This window comes from Pseudophryne corroboree, chromosome 6 (assembly GCF_028390025.1).
Source record: "Pseudophryne corroboree isolate aPseCor3 chromosome 6, aPseCor3.hap2, whole genome shotgun sequence".
Lineage (NCBI taxonomy): Eukaryota > Metazoa > Chordata > Amphibia > Anura > Myobatrachidae > Pseudophryne > Pseudophryne corroboree.
Window position 1 is genome coordinate 553,650,964 of NC_086449.1, and position 16,793 is coordinate 553,667,756.

The 16,793-nt window shown below is 47.3% G+C and overlaps 1 protein-coding gene across 3 annotated transcripts in view; it reads left to right on the forward strand.

Moving 5' to 3' along the window:
* Positions 1–5,966, forward strand: part of MON2 (MON2 homolog, regulator of endosome-to-Golgi trafficking) — a 257,814-nt gene extending 251,848 nt beyond the window's left edge. For all 3 annotated transcript variants that reach the window (XM_063927724.1, XM_063927725.1, XM_063927726.1), the window contains one exon: positions 5,109–5,966. In XM_063927724.1, coding sequence (XP_063783794.1) covers positions 5,109–5,272 — 164 coding nt within the window. In that variant the 3' untranslated portion in view covers positions 5,273–5,966. The remainder of the gene's footprint in view (positions 1–5,108) is intronic.
* Positions 5,967–16,793: the final 10,827 nt, after the last annotated feature.

Sequence of the window (16,793 nt, forward strand, 5' to 3'; positions counted from 1 at the left end):
AGAGTGGGGACTTCATCCAGAAGTCTTCCACATGATTGTGAACCGTTGGGAAAAACCAAAGGTGGATATGATGGCGTCCCGCCTCAACAAAAAACTGGACAGGTATTGCGCCAGGTCAAGAGACCCTCAGGCAATAGCTGTGGACGCTCTGGTAACACCGTGGGTGTTCCAGTCAGTGTATGTGTTTCCTCCTCTGCCTCTCATACCAAAAGTACTGAGAATTATACGGCAAAGGGGAGTAAGAACGATACTCGTGGCTCCGGATTGGCCAAGAAGAACTTGGTACCCGGAACTTCAGGAGATGCTCACGGAAGATCCGTGGCCTCTACCTCTAAGACGGGACCTGCTTCAGCAGGGACCGTGTCTATTCCAAGACTTACCGCAGCTGCGTTTGACGGCATGGCGGTTGAACGCCGAATTCTAAGGGAAAAAGGCATTCCGGAAGAGGTCATCCCTACCCTGGTAAAAGCCAGGAAGGAGGTGACTGCACAACATTATCACCGCATTTGGAGAAAATATGTTGCGTGGTGTGAGGCCAGGAAGGCCCCGACGGAGGAATTTCAACTGGGTCGATTCCTACATTTCCTGCAAACAGGATTGTCTATGGGCCTCAAATTAGGGTCCATTAAGGTTCAAATTTCGTCCCTGTCGATTTTCTTCCAGAAAGAATTGGCTTCAGTTCCTGAAGTCCAGACTTTTGTAAAAGGAGTACTACATATACAGCCCCCGGTTGTGCCCCCAGTGGCTCCGTGGGATCTTAATGTAGTTTTGGATTTTCTCAAATCCCATTGGTTTGAGCCACTCAAATCGGTGGATTTGAAATATCTTACATGGAAAGTAACCATGCTACTGGCCCTGGCTTCAGCCAGGAGAGTGTCAGAATTGGCGGCTTTATCGTATAAAAGCCCATATCTGATTTTCCATTCGGACAGGGCAGAACTGCGGACGCGTCCTCAGTTTCTGCCTAAGGTGGTTTCAGCGTTTCACCTGAACCAGCCTATTGTGGTGCCTGCGGCTACTAGCGATTTGGAGGATTCCAAGTTGCTGGACGTTGTCAGGGCATTGAAAATATATATTTCAAGGACGGCTGGAGTCAGAAAATCTGACTCGCTGTTTATACTGTATGCACCCAACAAGCTGGGTGCTCCTGCTTCTAAGCAGACGATTGCTCGTTGGATTTGTAGCACAATTCAACTTACACATTCTGTGGCAGGCCTGCCACAGCCTAAATCTATCAAGGCCCATTCCACAAGGAAGGTGGGCTCATCTTGGGCGGCTGCCCGAGGGGTCTCGGCATTACAACTCTGCCGAGCAGCTACGTGGTCGGGGGAGAACACGTTTGTAAAATTCTACAAATTTGATACCCTGGCTAAAGAGGACCTGGAGTTCTCTCATTCGGTGCTGCAGAGTCATCCGCACTCTCCCGCCCGTTTGGGAGCTTTGGTATAATCCCCATGGTCCTGACGGAGTCCCAGCATCCACTAGGACGTCAGAGAAAATAAGCTTTTACTTACCGATAAATCTATTTCTCGTAGTCCGTAGTGGATGCTGGGCGCCCATCCCAAGTGCGGATTGTCTGCAATACTTGTACATAGTTATTGTTACAAAAAAATCGGGTTGTTATTGTTGTGAGCCGTCTGTTCAGAGGCTCCTACGTTTGTCATACTGTTAACTGGGTTCAGATCACAAGTTGTACGGTGTGATTGGTGTGGCTGGTATGAGTCTTACCCGGGATTCAAAATCCTTCCTTATTGTGTACGCTCGTCCGGGCACAGTATCCTAACTGAGGCTTGGAGGAGGGTCATAGGGGGAGGAGCCAGTGCACTCCACCTAGTCCTAAAGCTTTTATTTTTGTGCCCTGTCTCCTGCGGAGCCGCTATTCCCCATGGTCCTGACGGAGTCCCCAGCATCCACTACGGACTACGAGAAATAGAATTATCGGTAAGTAAATTCTTATTTTTTTTACAAAACGGCTATCAGTCTCCCATCCGCAGCCCTTGGATGGGGGGGGACAGCCTCGGGCTTCACCCCTGGTCCTTGGGTGGCTGGAGGGGGGGGACCCCCTTGATTGAAGGGGTCCCCACTCCTCCAGGGTACCCCGGCCAGGGGTGACTAGTTGATTATGTAATGCCAGGGCCGCCGGGACCTATATAAAAGTGTCCCCCGGCTGTGGCATTATGTATCTGGCTAGTGGAGCCCGGTGCTGGTTTCAGAAATACGGGGGACCCCTATGCTTTTTGTCCCCCGTATTTTTGGAACCAGGACCAGGCGCAGAGCCCGGTGCTGGTTGTTTAAATATGGGGGAACCCCTATCATTTTTCCCCCCATATTTTTGCAACCAGGACCGGCTCAAAGAGCCCGAGCCGCTAATCCCCATGGTCCTGACGGAGTCCCAGCATCCACTACGGACCGAGAAATAGATTTATCGGTAAGTAAAATCTTATTTTTTGGAGTGTGAGTTGAAACAAGAGCAACAAGAAGGAAACTCATGTAAGCCCAAGGACAATATACAAACTCCACACAGTTCCTTGCTCGGAAATTTTAAATAGTTCCCTCCAGGCTATGAGGCAGTAATGCTAACCACTATGCCAACTGTGCTGCCATACCATGCATTTGTACTTACCATGCATTTCTACTTATCTATGCATACTTATCACATGCAGTTACTTGTACTATGTCATTGTACTCATTTATACAAAGCCATTACTTAAAATTCATGAGTAAAACTAGTTTAAAATGTGTGTATTAGATTTCACATGCTTTGTCGCACTGCATATGTAATGATGGATCACATCAGGGCTGGAATTTCCAGGTAGCCAGTTCACGTTACAAAATTACTGCTTGTGCCTATTTATTTATGTTTATAGGATGTTTAGATGTTTTTTTGTTTTAGTTTTACATTAAAAAGTTTATACAGGAAATCACTACCTACTGGATCTATTGTATTGTATGTAACTTGGGAAATTTACTTGCTGAACAGTGCATGTTAGGTTGGTATCAGACCGTTACTTTAGGGGGAATCCAATTAGGATTGGATTCTTTCCTTGTATTGATAACCCTTTTCCACAGGAGAGATTACACTCGTATAACTTTGCGGCAAGAGTATTCAATATGAGGCCTTCCAGCTGCTGTGGAACATCCCAGCATGCCCTGCTACAGTGTTTTCTGTTTGGGTATGCTGGGATGTTCAGTTCCACAGCAGTATTCTTGTCATTAGTATGCAGCTGTAATGTCTTTCTACATGAAACGTAACTATTGTGAAGAATTGAGCTTTTGTGTACCTGTAGCCATAGAAGTTAATCACGTGCATGGGACTAAATTTGGTGAAATAATATTCTTGTTCTACAAGAAACAGTTATGCGTTCATACACCCACACAGTATCAGTAGCCTGCAAGTGGTGACTAACTACACATACATGCTTTTAGGTAATCCTGGAATGCTGTTGACATGTGGAAATCCTGCACTGCTGTGTGAAATGATGTAGAATACTGTGCATGATACTGTATGCCACAATATATAGTGTTAAATGTTGAAATTTCACTGCATGTTTTAACTGAAAGCCATATGAAACTACTGCTATTGTGTATATCATGTAATAGATGTGTGGTGGGTGTGCATTTTTATAGCCTTTTATTATATTTAATATTTCACTTTCTCATTTGCCTCTGCAGCCTCATGTGTAGATTGGGAAATGTGCATTTGAGATACAGTGGGACAGATGCTGAGTTGGAGGGAACTGTGGGGTATATGCTTCCATGTCATGCCCACAGGAAAGACAAGTTGCATATATATTCACCCATATGAAGCGTATTATTATAAATATATTGCAGTGCGCAAGTCCCCTATGTGTACTAGTCCTCATCATCCGTGTGCACGTACAACAGCTTGTATTTGGTGCAAATGATACATTTGCAAATGGGATTATTTGCACTCGTGTTCAGTTCTGCATAACCCAAAGATAATCAGCAATAATTGTAGTGCACAGCAAGCTAGTAATAGCAGAAAGGGCGTGGTTAATTACTCTTACTCACCGCACATTATATTCAAGTCACTTAGCTTTACTATTTTTTATTTTTTAAACAGTCAATGATCTCAGTGGTAATGAACAGAAATTGTAACTGTTACCAAGACCGACCAGATATAATCTAAGTCAGGCATGTCCAAACTGCGGCCCTCCAGCTGTTGAGAAACTACACATCCCAGCATGCCCTGACACAGCTTTAGCATTCTCTGACAACAAAACTGTGTTAGGGCATGCTGGGATATGTAGTTTCACAACAGCTGGAGGGCCGCAGTTTGGACATGCCTGATCTAAGTCATAGGTCTGCAAACTCGGTCCTCATTACCCCACACAGTGCAAGTTTTGCAGGTCTTCTCACAGAATCACAAGTGAAATAATTAACTCCACCTGCGGACCTTTTAAAATGTGTCTGTGAGTAATTAATACGCCTGTGCACCTGCTGAGTTACCTGCAAAACATGCACTGTGTGGGGTCCTGAGGACCGAGTTTGCAGACCTATGATCTAAATCAGGGCTGGCCAAACCGGTCCTCGAGATCTACCAACAGTTCATGTTTTCCAGGCCTCCTGGAGTTCTGTAGAATTGTCAGTTAGGAATGAATGCAGCACATCTTAATTAGTAATGACTACATCTGAGCACCATCTAGGTGATCTGGAAAATGTGAACTGTTGGTAGATCTCGAGGACTGGTTTGGCCAGCACTGATCTAAATGAGTTATGAAAAATGGAGCTGAACACATTCTAATGGTTAGCTAATTTTTTAGTTATCACATTGGCCAAACTGGTATGTGACACAAACTGTGACAAGCTAGCGTCTGTTCCTTGTCAACTTGCAATGCTGCATTGCATTTCTACGAGACAATGTAGTCAGGCTGTCAGGTATTCAGAACTGGACTGTGTAGTTTGCATATTAGGTTTAGGTTGCTCAACTTTTAAATGTTCTATTAAATGCTTCCATATCAATACCACATTATTGGTCTGGTTGAATAATACTACTTTGCACAAATTATATATTTTTTACTACAGTACTGTGTGTATATTAAATACATGTAGGTTTGTTTTAATGCAATATATTTACTTTGTTACAGTTGACGGTAACACTTGGGCACAGGTGATTTCTCTCTACCCCACGTTAGTGGAATGCATTACATGTTCATCCTCTGAAGTGTGTACAGCTCTCAAAGAAGCTCTAGTTCCATTTAAGGACTTCATGCATCCACCAGCAGCCAAGGTGCAGAATGGAGAGTCATGACCACTTTGAATGACTGACACAGAATCTACTCCTGATGAATGTTTCCTCCTAAGTGAAATTATTTTTACAAAAGGACACATTTCACCTTTTAACTATACTAATGAGATCAGCCATTCATGAAAACAAACTTACACCTCAATAAATGTCCCTGTGTGAGTAGCAGTGTGAGCCTTTCTGAATATACTAATATTGATTAGGTGCAGTAAATTATCATTTTGTTTCAAAACTAAATTGGTGAGGATTTATTTGACAGTGGCAAATTAACACAAATCCTGCAATTCAGTCAAACTTAAACTTGTGACTTGATTGCTGTGGAAGTACAGTAAGTACTTAATTTTATGCAAAACAATACTATTAACATTCCATATTTTTGTTAGCCTTTGTAAACCAAGAGAACTGTCATATTTGTGTGTAAAATAAATGGTACAGTTCTGTAATAAATTGTCCCATTATTTAAAACAAGATTGGTACTGGCAGTGTTCAACACATAATAATAATTTGTAGTGATTTTGCGATCTTTATATTAGCAATTTTCGTAAAAATAAGAAAAAAAAACAAAAAACAAAATTTGCCTTTAATTAGTGCATATTGTTATCCTTATGTGACAAACTAATTATAAACAAATTCATTTGAATGTATCTTGTTTAAATGCGGTGATTTGTGAGATGAATATTAAAAGCACAATGATCCACTATATTTTTTTGAAACTTTAAACAAAAATGAATGCTGGCACACACAATTGTCTATACCTTCTTCCTCTCTTCACATTTTCATTGTTGTATGAATCATTGATCTTTGGGGTGGGGAGTGGGAGTAGTGGGTAGTTGCGGTTTATGAAGAAATATTTGACATTTAAAAAAGACTGTTTCTAATTTTAAAATGAAGGTATTCTTACCATGATTAGATCAGAGAAAGTTTATGAACCCTATAGAATTATCTTTATTGCATTCAATTGATCTACAGGATGAATCCAGTCTTTCTCTGACGTCCTAGTGGATGCTGGGAACTCCGTAAGGACCATGGGGAATAGCGGGCTCCGAAGGAGGCTGGGCACTCTAGAAAGATCTTAGACTACCTGGTGTGCACTGGCTCCTCCCACTATGACCCTCCTCCAAGCCTCAGTTAGATTTCGTGCCCGGCCGAGGTTGGATGCACACTAGGGGCTCTCCTGAGCTCTTAGAAAGAAATAGACTTAGGTTTTTTTATTTTCAGTGAGACCTGCTGGCAACAGGCTCACTGCAGCGAGGGACTAAGGGGAGAAGAAGCGAACTCGCCTGCTTGCAGCCGGATTGGGCTTCTTAGGCTACTGGACACCATTAGCTCCAGAGGGATCGAACGCAGGCCCAGTCCTTGGTGTTCGGTCCCGGAGCCGCGCCGCCGTCCCCCTTACAGAGCCAGAAGCAAGAAGATGGTCCGGAAAATCGGCGGCATGAAGACTCAGTCTTCACCAAGGTAGCGCACAGCACTGCAGCTGTGCGCCATTGCTCCTCTCACACACTTCACACTCCGGTCACTGAGGGTGCAGGGCGCTGGGGGGGGGGCGCCCTGAGGCAGCAATAAAAACACCTTGGCTGGCAAAAATACCTCAATATATAGCCCCAGGGGCTATATATGAGGTAAATACCCCTGCCAGATTCCATAAAAAAGCGGGAGAATAGGCCGCGGAAAAGGGGCGGAGCTATCTCCCTCAAGCACACTGGCGCCATTTTCCCTCACAGCTCCGATGGAGGGAAGCTCCCTAGCTCTCCCCTGCAGTTTACAACACAGAAAAGGGTTAAAAAAGAGAGGGGGGGGCATTTAATTTAGGCGCAGTATACATATATAAAAAAAGCAGCTATAGGGGACATAACTCAGTTAGTCCCTGCATTATATAGCGCTCTGGTGTGTGCTGGCATACTCTCACTCTGTCCCCCCAAAGGGCTTTTGTGGGTCCTGTCCTCGTTTAGAGCATTCCCTGTGTGTCTGCGGTGTGTCGGTACGGCTGTGTCGACATGTTGAATGAGGAGGCTTATATGGTGACGGAGCAGAGGCCGATATATGTGATGTAGCCCCCTGTGGGGCCGACACCAGAGTGGATGGATAGGTGAAAGGTATTAACCGACAGTGTCAACTCCTTACATAAAAGGGTGGATGACGTAACAGCTGTGGGACAGCCGGCTTCCCAGCCTGCCCTGGCGTCTCAAAGGCCATCAGGGGCTCAAAAACGCCCGCTCTCTCAGATGGCAGACACAGATGTCGACACGGAGTCTGACTCCAGTGTCGACAAGGTTGAGACATATACACAATCCACTAGGAACATCCGTGACTTGATCCCGGCAATAAAAAATGTGTTACACATTTCTGACATTAACCCAAGCACCTCTAAAAATGGGTTTTTAGGTTTGGGGAGAAAAAACAGGCAGTGTTTTGTTCCCCCATCAGATGAATAAATGAAGTGTGTGAAAAGCGTGGGTTCCCCCGTTTAGAAACTGGTAATTTCTAAAAAGTTACTGATGGCGTACCCTTTCCCGCCAGGAGGATAAGTTACGCTGGGAGATATACCCTAGGGTGGATAAGGCGCTCACACGGTTGTCAAAAAAGGTGGCACTGCCGTTTTAGGAACGGCCACTTTGAAGGTACCTGTTGATAAAAGACAGGAGGATATCCTGAAGTCTGTATTTACACACTCAGGTACTAGACGGAGACCTGCAGATCGTGCTGCTGCAGCGTGGTCGGTGACCCTGTCAAACATGAGAACATATTAAAGACGTCGTCTTATATATGAGGGATGCACAGAGGGATATTTTGCCGGCTGGCATCCAAAAGGAATGTAATGTCCATTCTGTCAGGAGGGTATTAGAGACCTGTCACGGGACAGGTGATGCTGACTTTAAAAAGATTCTGCCTTATAAGGGTGAGGAATTATTTGGGGATGGTCTCTGGGACCTCGTATCCACAGCCACAGCTGGGAAGAAATATTTTTACCTCAGGTTTCCTCACAGACTAAGAAAGCACTGTATCAGGTACAGTCCTTTCGGCTTCAGAAAAGCAAGCGGGTCAAAGGTGTTTCCCTTCTGTACAGAGACAAGGGAAGAGGGAAAAAGCTGCACCAGTCAGCCTGCTCCCAGATTCAAAATTCTTCTCTCGCTTCCTCTGAGCCCACAGCATGACGCGGGGGCTCCACAGGTGTAGCCAGGTACGGTGGGGGGCCGTCTTAAAAAAAAAAAAAATGTCAGCGATAAGTGGGCTCGCTCACAGGTGGATCCCTGTTTCTTTCAAGAAGTATGTCAGGGATACAAGCTGGAATTCGAGCTATCTCCCCCCAGCCGTTTCCTAGATTATGGCTTGCCGACAACTCCCTCAGGCAGGGAGGCTGTACTAAAGGCAATTAATAAGCAGTATTCCCAACAGGTAATACTCAAGTGCCCCTACTTCAACAAGGACGGGGTTACTATTCTACACGGGTGGGGGTACCGAAACCGCATGGTTCGGTGTGACCCATTTATATTAAAATCCTTGATTCAAAATCAAGATGGAATCGCTCGGGGCGGTTATTGCAAGCCTGGACGAGGGGGATTACATGGTATCCCAGGACATCAAGGATGCTTACCTGCATGTCCCCATTTACCATCCTCGCCAGAAGTACCTCAGATTTGTGGTACAGGATTACCATTACAAAGTCCAGACAGGACTGTACAAGGCACCGAGGGTGTTTACCGGGGTAATGGCCGAAATGATGATACTCCTTCGAAAAAAGGGAGTTTTTAATTATCCCGTACTTGGACAATCTCCTTATAAGGGCGAGGTCCAAGGAGCAGTTGCTAGTCGGGGTAGCACTATTTTGGAAAGTGCTACAACAGCAGAGTTGGATTCTAAACAGTCCAAAGTCACAGCTGGTTCCTATGACACGTCTACTGTTCCTGGGGATGGTTCTGGACACAGACCAGAAATAAGTGTTTCTCCGGGAGGAGAAAGCCAAGGAGCTGTCATCTCTAGTCAGAGACCTCCTGAAGCCAAAACAGGTATCGGTGCATCATTGCACGCGAATCCTGGGAAAAAGGGTAGCTTCCTACGAAGCAATCCCATTCGGCAGGTTCCATGCAAGAACTTTTCAGTGGGACCTGTTGGACAAGTGGTCCGGATCGCATCTTCAAATGCATCGGCTGATAACCCTGTCTCCAAGGACCAGGGTATCTCTAAAATGGTGGCTGCAGAGTGCCCATCTTAAGGAGGGCCGCAGGTTCGACATACTGGACTAGGTCCTAGTGACCATGGAGGCCAGCCTTTGAGGCTGGGGGCAGTCACATAGGGAAGAAAATTCCAAGGACTTTGGTCAAGTCAGGTGACTTCTCTACACAGGCAAGGCCTCTGCTTCAAAACCAGCCGGTACTGATCCAATCAGACAACATCACGGCGGTCGCCCATGTAAACCGACAGGGCGACACAAGAAGCAGGTTGGCGATGGCAAAAGCCACAAGGATTCTCCGATGGACGGAAAATCATGTGTTAGCACTGTCAACAGTGTTCATTCCCGGAGTGGACAACTGGGAAGCTGATCTTCTCAGCAGACACGACCTCCACCCGGGAGAGTGGGGACTTCATCCAGAAGTCTTCCAAAGGATTGTACACCTTTGGGAAAGGCCACAGGTGGACATGATGGCGTCCCGCCTCAACAAAAAGCTATAAAAGATATTGCGCCAGGTCAAGGGACCCTCAGGCGATAGTTGTGGACGCTCTGGTAACACCGTGGGTGTACCAGTCGTTTTATGTGTTCCCTCCTCTGCCCCTCATACCAAAGGTATTGAGAATAATAATAAGAAGGCGAGGAGTAAGAACGATACTCGTGGTTCCGGATTGGCCAAGAAGAGCTTGGTACCCAGAACTTCAAAAAATTATATCAGAGGACCCATGGCCTCTGCCGCTCAGACAGGACCTGCGGCAGCAGGGGCCCTGTCTGTTCCAAAACTTACCGCGGCTGCATTTGACGGCATGGCGGTTGAACGCCGGATCCTGAAGGAAAAGGGAATTCCGGAGGAAGTCATTCCTACGCTTATTAAAGCTAGGAAAGAGGTTACAGCAAATTATTATCACCGCATATGGTTATTAAGGTACAGATCTCGGCTCTGTCGATTTTCTTTCAAAAAGAACTAGCTTCAGTACCTGAAGTTCAGACTTTTGTAAAGGGAGTGCTGCATATTCAGCCCCCGTTTGTGCCCCCTGTGGCACCTTGGGATCTCAACGTGGTGTTGAGTTTCTTAAAATCACATTGGTTTGTACCACTAAAAACCGTGGATCTGAAATATCTCACGTGGAAGGTGGTCATGTTATTGGCCTTGGCTTCGGCCAGGCGAGTATCAAAATTGGCGGCTTTGTCCTGTAAAAGCCCTTATCTGATTTTCTATATGGATAGGGCAGAATTGAGGACTCGTCCCCAGTTTCTCCCTAAGGTGGTGTCAGCGTTTCACCTGAACCAACCTATTGTGGTGCCTGCGGCTACTAGGGACTTGGAGGACTCCAAGTTGTTAGACGGGGTCAGGGCCCTGAAAATATATGTTTTCCAGGATGGCTGGAGTCAGAAAAACTGACTCGCTGTTTATCCTATATGCACCCAACAAGCTGGGTGCTCCTGCTTCTAAGCAGACTATTGCTCGTTGGATTTGTAGTACAATTCAGCTTGCACATTCTGTGGCAGGCCTGCCACAGCCAAAATCTGTCAATGCCCATTCCACGAGGAAGGTGGGCTCATCTTGGGCGGCTGCCCGAGGGGTCTCGGCTTTACAGCTTTGCCGAGCTGCTACTTGGTCAGGGGCAAACACGTTTGCAAAATTCTATAAATTTGATACCCTGGCTGAGGAGGACCTGGAGTTCTCTCATTCGGTGTTGCAGAGTCATCCGCACTCTCCCGCCCGTTTGGGAGCTTTGGTATAATCCCCATGGTCCTTACGGAGTTCCCAGCATCCACTAGGACGTCAGAGAAAATAAGAATTTACTCACCGGTAATTCTATTTCTCGTAGTCCGTAGTGGATGCTGGGCGCCCGTCCCAAGTGCGGTGTATCTGCAATACTTGTACGTAGTTATTGATAACTAAATCGGGTTATTGTTGAGCCATCTGTTGAGAGGCTCGGTTGTTTCATACTGTTAACTGGGTTTCATATCACGAGTTATACGGTGTGATTGGTGTGGCTGGTATGAGTCTTGCCCGGGATTCAAAATCCTTCCTTATTGTGTACGCTCGTCCGGGCACGGTGTCCTAACTGAGGCTTGGAGGAGGGTCATAGTGGGAGGAGCCAGGTGGGGCTAATTACTTCACTTAATGAAAGTCTAGAGCACAGGTTCTCAAACTCGGTCCTCAGGACCAGTGACGTGCGGTGAGGTCCGGGCCTGGGGAGGCACTGCAGCTAAACACCCCACCCCCTCCCCCCCGGAAAAAAAAAAGTGCAGTCCCCCTACACCACTAAAACCAGCACCAGGCAGAACCAGCCAGGGGGGATAATGCCATAGCAGGGGAGACACTCAGTGTGGGGTCCCCCTGCCATGCCATTAAACACCCCCCAAACCAGTCAGCCCAGGGCTGGAATTCCTCGGAAAGTGGGGCCGCCAAAAAATCTAAATGGGGTCCCCCCTCCCGAGCAACAACCAGCACTGGGCTGATAGCCCAGTGCTATGCCCCGCACCCCTGGTGGCGGTGGGTGCGGGGTTCATTGTATGCTATAACTGTTCTTTACAGGTGGCCTACAGATCCCAGCAAGCCTGCCCCAGCATGCTGGCACTTGGAGAACCACAAGTGCCAGCATGCCCGGACATAAAGGGCCCGCTGGCACCTGTAGTCCACCTGCAAAGAATAGTAATATTGTTCTTTACAGGTGGCCTACAGGTCCCAGCAAGCCTGCCCCAGCATGCTGGCACTTGGAGAACCACAAGTGCCAGCATGCCCGGACATAAAGGGCCCGCTGGCACCTGTAAAGAAAATATTGAAAAAAAAACAAGACACATTCTTTAAAAAATCCTTTATTAAACTGGGTCTTCACCTGGGGGCGGCGGCCTTTAAGCTCTTTTGCATGGCCGCCGCCTTCCCAGGGCTTCCGGCGTCTTCACCTGGGGGGGCGCCACCTCCCCAGGGCTTCTGGGGTCTTCCTCCGGCGTCTTCACCTGGTGTGCGGCGGCTGCTAAGCTCTTTTGCATAGCCGCCGCACATCCAGGACTTCCACGACGTCTTCACCTGGGAGGCGGCGGCCTTTAAGCTCTTTTGCATGGCCGCCGCCTTCCCAGGACTTCCAGCATCTTCACCTGGTGGGCGGCGGCTGCTAAGCTCTTTTGCATAGCCGCCGCCCATCCAGGACTTCCACGGCGTCTTCAGGAGCTCTTCTCCGCTCCTCCTCCGCCGTCGGACTGACAGCCGCTGCCTCGCGCTGACTTATATGAGTCAGCGGGAGGGGGCAGGGCGATGACGCGGCGAGCCATGATTGGCTCGCGGCGGCCATCTTGAATTTCAAAAATTACGCTGAGGCGCCATTTTTGAAATGGGTACCGCTTCCGCTGCCAAACTCTGCACAAGAGGTCTGAATGCCGCGTCCCGCCGCCGCTCGCCTCTCTGCCGCCAGCACCTCCGCCGCCCGGCCCGCCGCATCCTGCATCTCCGCCGCCCGCACCTCCGCAGGTACCGACGCCCACACAGTGATTGACAGCGGATCCAGTGACGGATCCGCTGGCCAATCGCTGTGCCTTCACTCACAGGGACGTGCTTTCATAGGTTGAAAGCACGTCCCTGTAGGAAAGCGGCACCAATAATGGTGCCGCTTTCCCATGTTATTTCAATGGGCTTTTCCTGCCCATTGCTAGGCCCCGCCCGCGCCCACCCCCCGCTCCCCATACCTTTCCTAATCACTACGGGAGGCACCACGATCGGTGCCTCCCAAACTGATTTCCACATAGGTAAAATAATAAAGAAGATACTTATGTGTCATAAGTATTTTCTTTGTATTATTTTACTCATTAATGACAGGGGAGGCACTGCCTCCCCTGACTGCACGTCCCTGCTCAGGACCCCACACAGTGCATGTTTTACAGGTCTCCTCACAGAATCGCAAGTGAAATAATTAGCTCCACCTGTGGACCTTTTAAAATGTATCAGTGAGTAATTAATACACCTGTGCACTTTCTGGGTTACCTGCAAAACATGCACTGTGTGGGGTCCTGAGGACCGAGTTTGAGAACCACTGGTCTAGAGGTTCAGTTGTTGTTCAAACTAAACACTAGAATGAGGAAGAAATGTTATCTAAGTGACTTTGATGAATGATTGTTGGTAATAGATGGGTTTATTTGAGTATCTCAGAAGCTGCTGATCTATGGGGGTCTCTAAAATGTATAGAGAATGATGTGAAAAGCAGAATAACATCCAACAGATGAAAGTTTTGTGGGGTAAAAAGCTTTGTTAATGAAAAACTTCAGAGGAGAATTGCAGTATTGGTTCAAGCTGACAGGAAGCTGAGGGTTGGCTACGGGATGCCAGCAGTCAGAATCTCGACTGCCTAAACTCTAGCAAGGTGCACTAAACTAAACTAACCCTCTCCTCCCGCTGCCTAACCCTTCCCGGCATACTTACACTCGGGGTTCCGGTGTCCACATTCTGACAGGTGTCAGCATTCCTGGCATCTGTCTTCTGACCATCGGGATACTGTCCGTCAGGATGCCCACTGCATCCTGAAGCAGACAGTATCTCAAATAACTATGCGTTATAACAGTTGGTAAGCAGAAGAGTATCTCTGTATGCACAACACTTCAACCAACTCTCACAACTCCGGCGCGCCGATTCTCCAGGTACGCCAATCTGAGAATCGCCGCCTTCTGATTATCTCAGTGCGAGTGGTTAATCAACAAGGTTACTACCACCAACTGAAGTGACGTTTTGAGACAATGCCCAGGGCAAGCTTCAGCTTTCACCCAATTATTTACACTTCAAAAAATAGGTAACATGGGCCACTTGGATCAGAAAACACAGAACGATGATATTTATTGTATTTAATTTAAGAATATCTTCAAAGCTTATATTTACGTAAAAAGAGAACAAGGTTATAATAGTTTAAATAGTCACACAATTAATAACAATTTAAAAAAATAAAATAAAGGGAAGAAAACAACGTTCAGATCACCCGCAGTGTCAAACGATGGTATGGAAGTGAAGTCTCTGTCTGTGGTTTTGGTTTCATCATGATCCTATGGATCCCTTCACGACAATGAACACTATATGTGAGTGTTTCTCATATTTAACCCAACTGCAGCTCACTTGCAGCATCCACCACTTAGGATTCCTTTTAACCCTTCCAAAACCAGAATTGATTGATTCTAAGGTTATGCTATGGGGTCTCTGGGTTACTCGAGCAGGGGCAGATGCTCTTATCTGTGTTACTGTTTGAAGCCTGAAGACCAGGCCTGTGTCAACAAACTCTAGCTCAGTTATACACCAGGCCAGGATGAAAGTTTCACACCTTGGTAGACATTGGGGTATATTTACTAAGGTCCCGATTTTGACCGAGATGACGTTTTTTCTTCAAAGTGTCATGTCGGGAATTTACTAAGCAAAAATCTCGGCAGTGATGAGGGCATTCGTAATATTTTGGAAGTCCTAGGAAAAAATTACGAATCAATACACCATCGGTCAAATACGCCTGCAATTTGGTAGAAATCGGTAATTTACTAAAAAGTGCAAATCACAAACACTGCCGACAATAGCCAAACACTGCCGTGCTGAAATACAATTCGTGAAAAAGTGCTAAAAAAAAAAACAGACCTGCTTTTTTATCCCGTGTTTGGATAGGCATGCACGGATCTATGAGATCCGTGCATGTTTATCAGTGGGAAGGGGATGGGAAAGTGTTTTTTTTTTTTTAAATTGCGTGGGGTCCCCCGTCCTAAGCAAAAGCAGCCTCGGGCTCTTTGAGCCGGCCCTGGTTGAAAAAATATGGGGGGGGAAATGTCGGGGGTTCCCCCATATTTAAACAACCAGCACCGGGCTCTGTGCCTGGTCCTGGTTCCAAAAATACGGGGGACAAAAAGCGTAGGGGTCCCCCGTATTTCTGAAACCAGCACCGGCCTCCACTAGCCAGATACATAATGCCACAGCCGGGGGACACTTTTATATAGGTCCCGCCGGCCCTGGCATTACATAACCAACTAGTCACCCCTGGCCGGGGTACCCTGGAGGAGTGGGGACCCCTTCAATCAAGGGGTCCCCCCCCCCTCCAGCCACCCAAGGACCAGGGGTGAAGCCCGAGGCTGTCCCCCCCCATCCAAGGGCTGCGGATGGGAGGCTGATAGCCGTTTTGTAAAAAAATGAATATTGTTTTTAGTAGCAGTACTACAAGTCCCAGCAAGCCTCTCCCGCAAGCTGGTACTTGGAGAACCACAAGTACCAGCATGCGGAGGAAAACCGGGCCCGCTGGTACCTGTAGTACTACTACTAAAAAAATACCCCAATAAAAACATAAGACACACACCTTGAAAGTAAAACTTTAATGCATACATCCACACCTCCATATACACATACACTTACCTATGTTCACACGAGGGTCTGTCCTCTTCTCCATGTAGAATCCATGGTGTACCTGTTGAAAAAATTATACTCACAAAATCCAGTGTAGAAGGCTCCTCTTGTAATCCAGGTACTTGGCAAAAAAACAAAACACTCGACCTCGCACTGAAAGGGGCCCCATGTTTTCACATGGGACCCCTTTCCCCGAATGCCAGAAACCCCCTATGACTGGTTGACCGAAAGTAACCTCACCGCTGACCGCAAAGTTCCCACCATTGGTTACAATGGAGCGCATAGGCGCTACATTGTAACACTGCCGTGTGCTGCCTGTCATACAGTACAGGAGCACACAGCCAATCAGGAGGGTGCCACAATGTGGCGCTCCCTGATTGGCTGATGGAACCCTCTTAGACATAAGTCAGAGGGGGTTTCTGGCATTCGGGGAAAGGGGTCCCATGTGAAAACATGGGGCCCCTTTCAGTGCGAGGTCGGGTGTCTGTTTTGTTTTTTTGCCAAGTACCTGGATTACAAATGGATTACAAGAGGAGCCTTCTACACTGGATTTTGTGAGTATAATTTTTTCAACAGGTACACCATGGATTCTACATGGAGAAGAGGACCGACCCTCGTGTGAACATAGGTAAGTATTTTTATTGGGGTATTTTTTTAGTAGTAGTACTACAGGTACCAGCGGGCCCGGTTTTCCACCGCATGCTGGTACTTGTGGTTCTCCAAGTACCAGCTTGCGGGGGAGGCTTGCTGGGACTTGTAGTACTGCTACTAAAAACAATATTCATTTTTTTACAAAACGGCTATCAGCCTCCCATCCGCAGCCCTTGGATGGGGGGGACAGCCTCGGGCTTCACCCCTGGTCCTTGGGTGGCTGGAGGGGGGGGACCCCTTGATTGAAGGGGTCCCCACTCCTCCAGGGTACCCCGGCCAGGGGTGACTAGTTGGTTATGTAATGCCAGGGCCGGCGGGACCTATATAAAAGTGTCCCCCGGCTGTGGCAT